An 11714-nucleotide genomic window follows, 5' to 3' on the forward strand; every position below is an offset into this window, starting at 1 on the left:
AAATCAAATTACAGTAGATAATTTGATTCAGTTAATAAGCGAGGCACTTGCAGTACAGGGGAGAATAATTCCCTACTTTGCAGTGTTGTCAGTAGGAATTGTGTGAAGTTTTTAATCTAATGTTCACTTGAACTGTGAAAAACATTCAGCAGTACAATTATAGGTTTGTTCTTCCAAATTTGAGTTGCATCAGGACAGCATTATAAATTACTTAACACTAAGGTGAAATTTTGGTGGTTACAGGTCCATCACCAGTGATGGCAGCGGCGAGAGAAATCTGAGTTGATGAATTAAGACTATGGAAGAAGAAGCATAATCGCAAACACTGACGTTTATTTGCTCAAGTGCAATTTTTCCTGAAGCATATAGGTATCAATAGCTAAATATGTGAGTGCCAATGCTGCACTGCATAAGATAAAAATAAATCTTTCAACCACTGGTCCATAGCTCCTTATCTAAGAGTTACTTGAAAGCTTTTCTGTAGTTCGTCTCTGAGATGCAGTTGCATTTCCAATGCTTGTTGATAGGACAGTGCCTTGTCACATAACTGGTATGTTAGCCTGTAACAGTAGCTCATATGTTTGGTTTGAGCGTGCCAGAACCTGTCGATCAGCCTCATTTCTCTCACCGACTCCCTGCTTACTCTCCGTACAATCGTATGGAGCTCCAACTCATCCAGCTTCCTATTAGCATCAACCCAGAAGCTGACATCATGTGTATAGCAGGGCGGGTAGAGTGAGAAACCACAAAAAGGTTTCAATTCTGAGGTACCACTGTGGTTTAGGAAGCGTTCATCGAATGTCCACAGCATCCTCCAATCATTTATGTGATAAAACACCATGGACAGCAGGTCAAGGTTTATTGAAGTAACACAGATATTTAGCTCACCATTGGTCTGTTTATGAGGAATGAGAACCAATTTTCCAACAGCTAGATTGGTACAGTCTGGGTGTTCCACATCTTTAAAACAAATATTCCAACTTTTTCCACTGGCCTCCTCTTTAAAGATGACCAATCTTAAGCCTGTGTCCATCTGGTGGATTTCAGAGGAGGTGGTACTTGACGCTGACTTTATGAGGAAAGAAATGGCACTCTCCACAGAGCTCATAAACAGACGGAAATAATCTGGCTGTCTTTTATCACTAAAAGCACTAACCAAAACCATCTCGTGGAATACTGGCATAGTTTGCGGTGTGATCACGCACTTCTTGAAAACGGTGCCGCTGAGTACATAGATTATTTCAGCTCTAAAGTCTGGTCTTTGCAACATGTTGTACACGTATCCTGTCAGAGTAGGCCGGAGACAACACCTCCTGCAATCCTTGCTCGCATCAGGGATCCCAGCCTGTTTTAAAGGAAAGCAGTCCACATTCTGCCCTGTCTTGTTCCCTCGGCTCGGATCAGACATTGGCACAGAAACATCACAGCATCGAGGCTTGGTCACCTGTCCGCACTCTCTGCTTCTCCACTGGTCCTCTTGACAGTTGGAACAGCTAACCCAATAAAGCTCGGCCTGACAAACCTCAGATCCTATGTAGGTGTCATCAGACTGAAGGCCAGTCTTTGACAGCAGAGGAAAGTTGTTCTCCAGTTCATGTACAGTCGCTGCACCTGCAATCTGCTTTCTCAACAACTCTTTAATGACATTTACTGGGTGGTTTGAACCTTTCTGAAGAAAATTCCTGCAAAGATTAAAACAGATCTCCTTTAGAACAGTAGTAAAAGGCACATATTTCTCTAGTTTAGACAGTCCCAAAGAAGGGGGCATGCCAAGGTTATCAGGGGGTGCGAGGTGGTTGAGCTGGACAAGAACGAGAACTACCAATGCAGCCTCGCAGAGCCAGAGGAGGTGCAATTTGGGGTGATCTCCACTGATTTCTAGAAGTGGACAATGGACCCATCAGAGCTGCTTCTGGTGCATAGTAACGGGTTACTATGCACCAGAAGCAGCATAGTAACGGGTTACTATGCTGTGCTGAGCTCTCCTCTGCACCTCCTCTGGCTATCCGAGGCTGCAGCAATTAAAGTGATAGACATTTCTGTGGCATCTCCTCACTGCTGCATGAAAGTATAGACCCTTGAAGCAGTCAGCTGTTTAAGGCACACAATCCCTACCCGACTGAAGGCGGGTGAGCATGTTGTACTTCTCTCAATTTCCCCGCCAGATTATGAAACCAATAGGATTGAACTCTGCCATCTTCTCAGGGACTACAAAATACTGTTTCTTGGAGAAAGGAGGGAGGCGTGAATGGGACAGGAAATACCAAAGGGAGGCAGAAAAAGTTTGAGCACCTCTGCTCTAGTTTATCAATATTTTCTGCAATTTAGTAAATCGTTCATTTTATGTACTGTTAGCCACAAGACACCCGAAGGGAAAAAAATTTATAGGGTTATGGGGAAATAGTTGGGAATGGGACTAATTGGAAAGCTCTTTCAAAGAGCCAGCACAGGCACAATGGGCCGAATGCCTGCCTCCTGTGCTGTACCTACAATGATACTGTATACAATAGGATCCCCCTTATCCAACTTTGGCATTAATTGGGTCACTCACAAAGGCCATTGGTTAGGTGAGAGTGCCCTCTTGGGGAATCAGGTGAAATGAATGAACTTAATGGAAGCTTTTGAACCCACCGAAAGTGCAACATCTCCCAGGTACCTATTCTATTTAGATCTAACGTGAATAATTAGTTGAACATTTTAGAATAAGGGGGAATAAACAGATGGATACTTGGGGCAAAATTTTTCACCTCTGACTGCAAATGGGAGCAATTCCAACCTTACGGGTGAATTTGCTCTCTGTGCTATTTTAAAGTTAATCCGTTTATATTGTACACTAAAATTGCACAGCATGATTTCACACCACTGGTATTTTCCTTCTATCTTATTGTGTCACTGTCTCAGTAAATATTTTAGACAAACACAGACAATACAGTTAAACAGCTTCTCAAAATTTGTATTTTTCCAATGTGCAGTTCTGTGACTTGACCTGTTTATCTTTTCACCGAGTTCCTCAGGAATCTGGAAGGAGCAGCGTTCACTCCCAATCGTTGTTTCCATAACAACTGGCTTTATCTGGCTGAAGGGCAAACTTCTAGTGAACACATGGGTTAGAGCTCCATCAACATGGAAGGGCTTATCTTGACTCCTGAAAGTAAAATTCAATTTAACACATTTTACAAGAGAGGGAAAGTAACCAAAACTGTAAAAGCAATTTGAGAAATCTGCTTCTCTTGACTGTATGTGGATACATGAAACGGTAGCTTTAGCTTCAAAGTCAACATTATCAGGAAGATATGTGCATGAGGATTTGACTACATGATCGAGGCTGATTTAGGGTATGGTTCTTAATGAATACTTTGCGACTGTCTTCACAAAACAGGGGGACAATGCAGAGATTGTAGTTAAGGAGGAGTGTGAAATATTGGATGGGATAAACATAGTGAAAGAGGAAGTATTAAGGGGTTTAGCATCTTTGAAAGTAGATAAATCGCCAGGCCCAGATGAAATGTATCCCACGCTGTTAAAAGAAGCAAGGGAGGAAATAGCGGAGGCTTTGACCATCATTTTCCAATCCTCCCTGGCTACAGGCGTCGTGCCGGAGGATTGGAGGACTGCTAACATTGTACCGTTGTTTAAAAAGTGAGAAAGAGATAGATCGAGTGATTATAGGCCAGTCATTCTAATCTCGGAAGCGGGCAAATTATTGGAATTAGTTTTGAGGGACAGCATAAATCGTCATTTAGAAAGGCACGGGTTAATCAAGGACAGTCAGCATGGATTTGTTAAGGGAAGGTCATGTCTGACTAACTTGATTGAATTTTTTGAGGAGGTAACAAGAAGGGTCGATGAGGGTAACGCGATTGGTGTAGTGTACATGGATTTTAGCAAGGCTCTTGACAAGGTCCCATATGGCAGACTGGTCCAAAAAGTAAAAGCCCATGGGATCCAAGGGAAAGTGGCTAGTTGGATCCAAATTGGTTCAGTGGCAGGAAACAAAGGGTAATGGTTGATGGGTGTTTATGCATCTGGAAGGCTGTTTCTAGTGGGGTCCCGCAAGGCTCAGTACTAGGTCCCTTGCTTTTTCTGGTATAGATTAATGATTTGGACTTAAATGTGGGGGGCTTGATCAAGAAGTTTGCTGATGATAAAAAAAATTGGCCACATGGTTGATAGTGAGGAGGAAAGCAGTACACTGCAGGAAGATATCAATGGACTGTCAGGTGGGCAAAAAAGTGGCAAATGGAATTCAATCCAGAGAAGTGTGAAGTAATGCATGGGGAGGGCAAAGAAGTTTAGGGAGTACACAATAAATGGGAGGATACTGAGAGGTGTAGAGGAACAAATTGATCTTGAAGTGCATGTCCACAGATCGCTGAAGGTAGCAGAATAGGTAGATAAGGTGGTTAAAAAGGCATATGGGATACTTTCCTTTATTAGCCGAGGCATAGAATATAAGAACAGGGAGGTTATACTAGAACTGTATTAAACATTGGTTAGGCCACAGTTTGAGTACTGCATACAGTTCTGGTCAGCACATTACAGGAAGAATGTGATTGCACTAGAGAGGGTACAGAGGAGATTTACAAAGATGTTGCCAGGACTGGAGAATTTTAGCTATGAGGAAAGATTGGATAGGCTGGGGTTATTTTCTTTGGAACAAAGGAGGCTGAGGGGAGATTTAATTGAGGTGTATAAAATTATGATGGGACTAGATGGAGTGGATAGGGAGGACCTATTCCCCTTCGCAAAGGGGTAAGGGACCAGCGGGCATAGATTTAAAGTAATTGGTAGAAGGATTAAAAGGGAACTGAGGAGAAATTTTTTCACTCAGAAGGTGGTGGGGGTCTGGAACTCACTGCCTGAAAGGGTGGTAGAGGCAGAAACCGTCAACTCATTTAAAAAGTACCGGGATGTGCACTTGAAGTGCCGTAACCTACAGGGCTACGGACCAAGTGCTGGAAAGTGGGATTAAGCTAGATAGCTCTTTCTCGTCCAGTACGGACACGGTGGGCCGAATGGCCTCCTTCTGTGTAGTAACTTTCTATGATTCAGTACAGTGCTGAGGGAATGCAGCATTGCCGAATGAGATGTTAAACCAATGCTTTGTCTGACTGTTCTGGTGGATGTTAAAGATCCCAAGGCACTTTTTTTTTGTAAAAAAAAAATGCAGGTTGTTCTGGCTAAAAATCATCCAATCAAAAAATTGTTCAACTGGTCATTAATCTTATTGCTTTGTGTGGGACCTTGCTACATGCAGAATAGCTGCTATATTTGCCTACAAAAACAACACTGACTGTATTTTAAAAAGTAATTAATTGGCTGCGTAGCACTTTGGGCTGTGAAAGGTATACAGATATCCAATATATTCTACCACCATTTTACACCATCCAATAAGAACTTCTAAGCGTGCTAAGTAAAGCAGAAGAGGGGGGATTATAATAGAAGCATTTCATATAAATGGGTTGACATCTCCCATTAAAATAGTAGGCAATGGAATGTTAAAAGTTAAGTGTTTGTGCTAATATCGCCAAAGGTAATTTACAGCATTGAATGTTATGATATTAAAATGGCTGTAACATTTCATCAAGTGCCTGCACTTCACTTAGCAGATATTATAATGAGGATTAAGAAAACCATGTTCACACACAGGTACTTGTAAAAGACACTGAACACTAAATGTATTAGCCTGTTAATCACCTACCTATATCCTGTGCTTGTGTAGCCATAATAATGAGTGCAGTCAAACGGATGAACTTTACTCAAAATTAACCCTGCTCTTGCAGCCATGGCAACTATTTGCCAGCTGTTGTGCCATTCTCGCATTGGTTGATCAGCGGGGGTCCCACCCTGCCCCCTGCATAGGGTAACATAAACATCACCTTTTGAAGATAGAATACCTGTGCAACTGAAAAAAGACAGAATAATATCATTACTGCTGTCTGCAAATGGAACAACATTCAACTGAGGACACTGAAGAGAAGCAAAAGGCTACATTAAACAAGCATGAATCACTTTATTTAAATTCAGAAATGCAGGTGAAAGGCCAAGGCCCAAAATTCAGGACGGCACAAAAAGTTGAAAAAAGTATCACTGTAAATGAGTGATTTGGCGATGCGAAGCTTAGATTTTAAAAGCCTGAAGATTGTGGAAGGAAGCCGGTGAGCTCTCTCCGTTTCAGCTGGCTGGCGGGATGTTATTGAGGCCCGACCGTTAACATGGAGCAGGCCTCCCACTGCAGCTCCCAGAGGGCTGGCCTGCCCACTCCTCCCCTTCCCGGCCAGGCGTTAAAACTCCCCCCCAGGAATGTCTGCATTTCCACCTAATTGGTGTCAGACCTAAATTCATTTGTTCCCTGATTGTACATTCCTTTTGTCATAATAGACCATTTGCAGAACAAAACTAGCCATTGCGCCAAATGGCTCTCAGTTGAACTCTTAATTGACTTTTGCAAATAAAATGTATTTTCATCGGCAGAATGACCTGTCCATTCAACTGAATATTAAAGCCATGGATCTCGTCTGCAGTGGCTTGTGTACTTTGCACTAAAATAACAACTGTGGCGGTAATCAAGATTTGAAGTGACTGCCGATTTCCTACGCATACATATTAAAAATAGACTTATCATTAATGAATAAACTCCATATTTATCAAAGTGCATGCATGGGAATGAAGCGGGAAACCTAAAAATCTTAATTTAAAAACATTTGTTTTTCAGTTCAAGGGTCTTTTTGCTGATAATTAATGAACGTTGCCTAGAGAGAATTAGATGTTATTTAACCATGCATTAATATTGTTGCAAACCATAACTCTTACATTTGAATTACAGACGCACCAAGTCTCAGACAGTCAGTATATATTCATGAAAAAATGTGACCTCATGCTGTGTGTGTTACTGAAAAAATAACTTGCATTTCTATAGCATTTCATGATGTCAGGACATCCCAAAGAGCTTTACAGCCAATTAAGTACTTTTGAAGTGTAGTCACTGTTGTAATGTAGGAAACGTGGCAGCCACTAGCAGTAAGATTAGCCCTTACTCTATTCATTATCTCCGATCATAGCTTTTCTCGTCTTTTTCTAATGATCTTACTTGGGCAAAACTCCAATTACCCAATATATACTTCAGTTCCAAATATGCATCTTCCAGGTTAGTCTTCTGTCCTGAGATTGCCATCTAAGTCTCTTCCCAATGTATACTTGTATAGTTACAAGTATTGTTCACCCACAAACTAATGTACATAGTGATGCAATCTCAGAATGACTTCCCCATTACCCACACTATCATTGTCCATCATGGATACCTCCTATAGGTCACGTTAACTGAGCCTGGCATGGTGGTACAAGCAGGCTATGAACTAGAAAGTCATGGGTTTAGATAGCAGGCTTGGTCATCACTCCAGTTCATCTAACTCAGGCAAGCAAGTTGTTAGTTCTCAGCTAAGTTATTTAGCATCCATTTCAGATAGTGGAAAAACTGACACGGTCTGCCCCATCTTATTCTTACTGGTTGAGTGAATGAAGCCTTGAAGAGGTTTGTCACTGTGACTGTGCCCTAGCCTGTCCCCTTGTCTTTCCCATCCCCTTCACCCCATACATATCGCAAACACAGTACCACAGCATATGAGGAGGCCATTCGGCCCATCGTGCCTATACCGGCTCTTTGAAAGAGCTATCCAATTAGTCCCATCCCCTGCTCTTTCCCCATAGCCCTGTAATTTTTTTTCCCTTCAAGTATTTATCCAGCTCCCTTTTGGAAGGTACTGTTGAATTTGCTTCCACCACCCTTTCAGGCAGTGCATTCCAGATCATTACAACTCGCTGCGTAAAAAATTATTTCCTCATGTCGCCTCTGGCTCTTTTGCCGATCACCTTAAATCTGTGTCCTCTGGTTGCTGACCCCTCTGCCACTGGAAACAGTTTCTCCTTATTTACTCTGTCAAAACCATTCACGATTTTGAACACCTCTATCAAATCTCCTCTAAACCTTCTTTGCTCTAAGGAGAACAACCCAGCTTCTCCAGTCTTTTCACATAACTGAAGTCCCTCATCCTTGGTACCATTTTAGCAAAATCTCTTCTGCACCCTCGCTAAGGTCTTGACATCCTTCCTAAAATGTGGTGCCCAGAATTGAACACAATACTCCAGCTGAGGTCAAACCAGTGTTTTATAAAGGTTCAGCATAACTTCCTTGCTTTTGTATTCCATGCCTCTGTTTCAGTTTCAGAAAGATACAAATGGCCTGAAAATATAGAACAACAAAACATACATCTAAATAAAAACACACACAAAAAAGTGACTAAGGTTGCTAATAGCTCCAGATGAACTAAAATAATGACTGTGGTTGTAACCATGTAGCCAACCTGGGAACACCCAGTGCAATCACTGGACACTAAGCAGAAAAATGTTTAATCCAACACTGGATGTTGTAGACTTTGATACACATCTTGAACTCACCTCAGAAAAAATTTAGCCATTAGGTCTCTGTTCTTTTTCACCCCAGCCTTCTTGCCGCAATGAGGGAAATTGAAGATAATCCTGTCAAACAGCCTACCTTTCAAGCATGGACATTCCTGGAGGTTGGTACAGTCCACTTGAAAGTAAACTTCTGCTCCTGAAGGATAATGGTCAAGGCGTGCTGCATTAATATGCTGCTGCAATCAGTTCCTGTCTCCCATGTACATTATGTGACAGGTTTAGAGCATAGCCGATACCCGTTTCATTATCATATAAACTGGAAAGGACTAAGTTTGCCAAGCACAAACTATAATCTTCAAAGCTGTACATTAGAGATATGCTATCTTATGTTGAATCCAGCTACAGTTACAATATACAATCTACCTATAATTATATTAAAATTAGCAGGTACGTCATATTACCATACCCTGTTATGCCTCTACATGGCACCTCGATAGGATTTCCCATTATTCCCATAAGTTGCAACCTGTCACGGGCTCACAGTCACACCAGTAAGTTCAGCTATAGGGCTACCATATTGCTCACTGTAGCTATGTCAAATAGTTTCAAAGAAACTTTTTTCTTTCTCTATTTATTCAGTATAACTTCATGTAATTAGGTAAGTTTGAATAATTATGAATCCTGGTGCATTACACTATGTTACACTGAACAGTGCTAAGACTGATACTGTAATTTTGAACAATGTTATTTAAATTAAATCCAGCAAATGCTGAGCTTTAAATTCTGTATCGAAATTATTGTCCTTTTTGTGATCATTACATTGTCATTATGTTTGACTGTGTTTAAATGATGAAATAAAGTAGATGTTTTAATATATCCCCTTTGTGACCCATTAATCCTTAATATGCCTGGGGTGAGATAAGAGTTAAATGGCACGTCAACCAAACTGTAATGCTTCCTGTTCGTGACTGAACTACATGAGATTTTTGTCGTTGAATTATTTTAAATAGGAAAATTTAAGCATCAAATTAGGTTATCACAATAAAACCCAAGGTACAAACATAATTCCCAATCTATCTTGCTGCAACTGGATATCTCCTTTTAAAACAATTTAGAGTAGTGTCTTGTCATCTTAAGTGGTAATCAGATCCATCAAAAGCATTTAAGTTAAACTGATTACTGTTTACAGTATGTCTCAAATCCTAACTATGTGTAAACTAGCAGCGAAACAGCAAGTGTTGCTAGGCAGTCCTGAGGCCAAAATTATTGAAGACATGAACTGGAAGTTACATCATAAAGTAATTCTGGTGTTGAAGCCTTACAGTATTGTCTGTAACTCCTTTGTCGATGTCCTAAATCAATATCTCAAACCTTACAATATTACTTTTCATCTACTAAGCATCATCACTTTCTGAAAATTAATTTGGATGAAAGGTGCTACCAAACATTAAACCAATCGTTCTCATTCAGATGCTGAATGACCTGCTGTGAACTTTTGAAGTTTTTAATTTCAGATTTCAGTATTTGCAATTTTTCTTTTGGTTGTCACTCTCACTGCACGCCAAACAACTGCCCCCTCCCCCAACACGACCTCCCCTTACCTTTTTCTAACAAGTGGGCAATATTTTTCATTGCACTTCCGTGTTTAGTTATTTCTTTTTCACTTTCGAAGCAGGTTGCAGTGGTCTGGGTGTCTCTATCCACGTGATCACACAGGGTAGCAGAAAAGGAGAAATTCCCCTCGCCCACAAGCAAGGTGCTGCCTCCCCGCCTCATTGTATATTAGCAGCCTGAAAAGACAATAACAGGTGAACATTTCAAATACCTTCTGTAATATATTAAAAGCCATACACGCTGCAAGTGGTGTGTCCATCATTAATGAGTCTGTGATCAGTGATGGAACCTTTACTCTCCAATCATTTCTTTCTGTTATTTTTTGTGTGGATGTTGTACTTTCATTTCACACACCCAGTCAACATGTAACATGGTAAGATGCAGTGTCAGGCTCCCCTCTACACCTCATGAGCAAAGAGATCACCTCCTTGCACCCAGTGCAACACTGCAATCATGCCACCTTGCCCATTAGTGTAACCCCGAATAATAGGGCGAGTTTTTTTGTGTGCAATGGGTCCAGTCCAGGAAGAATTTGCCTCATCCTCCATCCCCTCCCACTCTGTCCCCGCACAGCTCTGGGAAGCCACACTTCCCCCCCTCCCAGCCTCGGCGTCTCCCTCACCCAAAAACCAGCGTGATTTTTTTTTCAATAAACCTCCGAGGCCAAGCGCAGCTCCGCACCTTCCAGACAGACCGCAGCGCAACTACCGAGCCGGCCCCGTCCCACCTGTGGGAGCCCTAGAGCACCGAGGGCAGCAACAGGGCCCCGACCATCGCCAGGGTCTTTCCCCAACAACTTACCCGCTAGAAAAACAGCGACACAAGCCGCTTGTGGTGCAGCGAGCAAAGGACAGGTTGTAACCAGGCCGCCTCTCTCCTCATTATTTGTTATGTAATTCCAAACCAACGCATTTATTTATTTCCAGCCGCTCGATTATTCATTTCCAGCTGCATCTCTTCCTTTCAAATCGTTTATTTCCTTCCTTCTCGTTCTTTACTCTTCCATTTCTTTCTTTCAAGCCTAGCCCACTCCTGTTTATTTGGCATCTGAACTCTCATTTATTTAGCTCCTCTCTCGACCACACATCTCATGCTTATTTCTTTGCACATCCTACCACCAGCCTCCACTACCCAACTATCACAGATACTACCCAATCCATTCAACTCTGTAACCCACACCACAACCACTATATAACTATACATTCTGTCCTACAAACCATAAAGCCTGTACTCATACTAAAGCGGTATTGTTCAATATGTTCGCCACTAGACACATGCGGCTAATTGGAAATCCAGATGTGGCCAATTGCATTTTTGATTTGTAAAAAAAAAATGAGCAATAGACACTGTCATTGGGCAGGTGATCTCAATGCCCTCATTCACACCGCATTTGCGTTTGTTGGTAAAATGGTAAGATGAAAAGCAAAGGAAACACCAGCAACATTGAATGGAGAGGGGAGCTGCCATCATGCTCGCCTCAAATAATCAGAATAGGTGCTCCAGGCCAGCGGAAGAAAGCAAGCTCAACTAATAATGAACCGCTCTACAGGGCACGTCATGGCAAAAGGGAAGCAGCATACAACCACATTCTGGATGGAGAGCAGGGGTTTTTTATTATTCATTTGTGGGATGTGGGCATCGCTGGCAAGGCCAGCATTTATTGCCCATCCCTAATTGCCCTTGAG

General features: G+C 41.8%; 1 protein-coding gene across 3 annotated transcripts; it reads right to left on the reverse strand.

Annotated features, from left to right (window-relative positions):
• Window positions 1-313: 313 nt before the first annotated feature.
• Window positions 314-11039, reverse strand: fdxacb1 (ferredoxin-fold anticodon binding domain containing 1). 3 transcript variants are annotated; one of them, XM_067970756.1, is made up of 6 exons: window positions 10831-11039; window positions 10017-10205; window positions 8455-8611; window positions 5702-5905; window positions 2987-3145; window positions 314-1682 (listed from the first exon to the last, which is right to left on the reverse strand). In XM_067970756.1, the coding sequence occupies exons 2-6, from the start codon at window positions 10189-10191 to the stop codon at window positions 452-454; spliced, it is 1926 nt and encodes a 641-aa protein (XP_067826857.1). In that variant the 5' UTR covers window positions 10192-10205; window positions 10831-11039; the 3' UTR covers window positions 314-451. The 3 variants fall into 3 exon arrangements, with proteins under 3 accessions (XP_067826857.1, XP_067826858.1, XP_067826856.1); XM_067970757.1 differs by lacking the exon at window positions 10831-11039 and adding an exon at window positions 10757-10817; XM_067970755.1 differs by lacking the exon at window positions 10831-11039 and adding an exon at window positions 10711-10811.
• Window positions 11040-11714: the final 675 nt, after the last annotated feature.

This window comes from Heptranchias perlo, chromosome 33 (assembly GCF_035084215.1).
Source record: "Heptranchias perlo isolate sHepPer1 chromosome 33, sHepPer1.hap1, whole genome shotgun sequence".
Classification (NCBI taxonomy): domain Eukaryota; kingdom Metazoa; phylum Chordata; class Chondrichthyes; order Hexanchiformes; family Hexanchidae; genus Heptranchias; species Heptranchias perlo.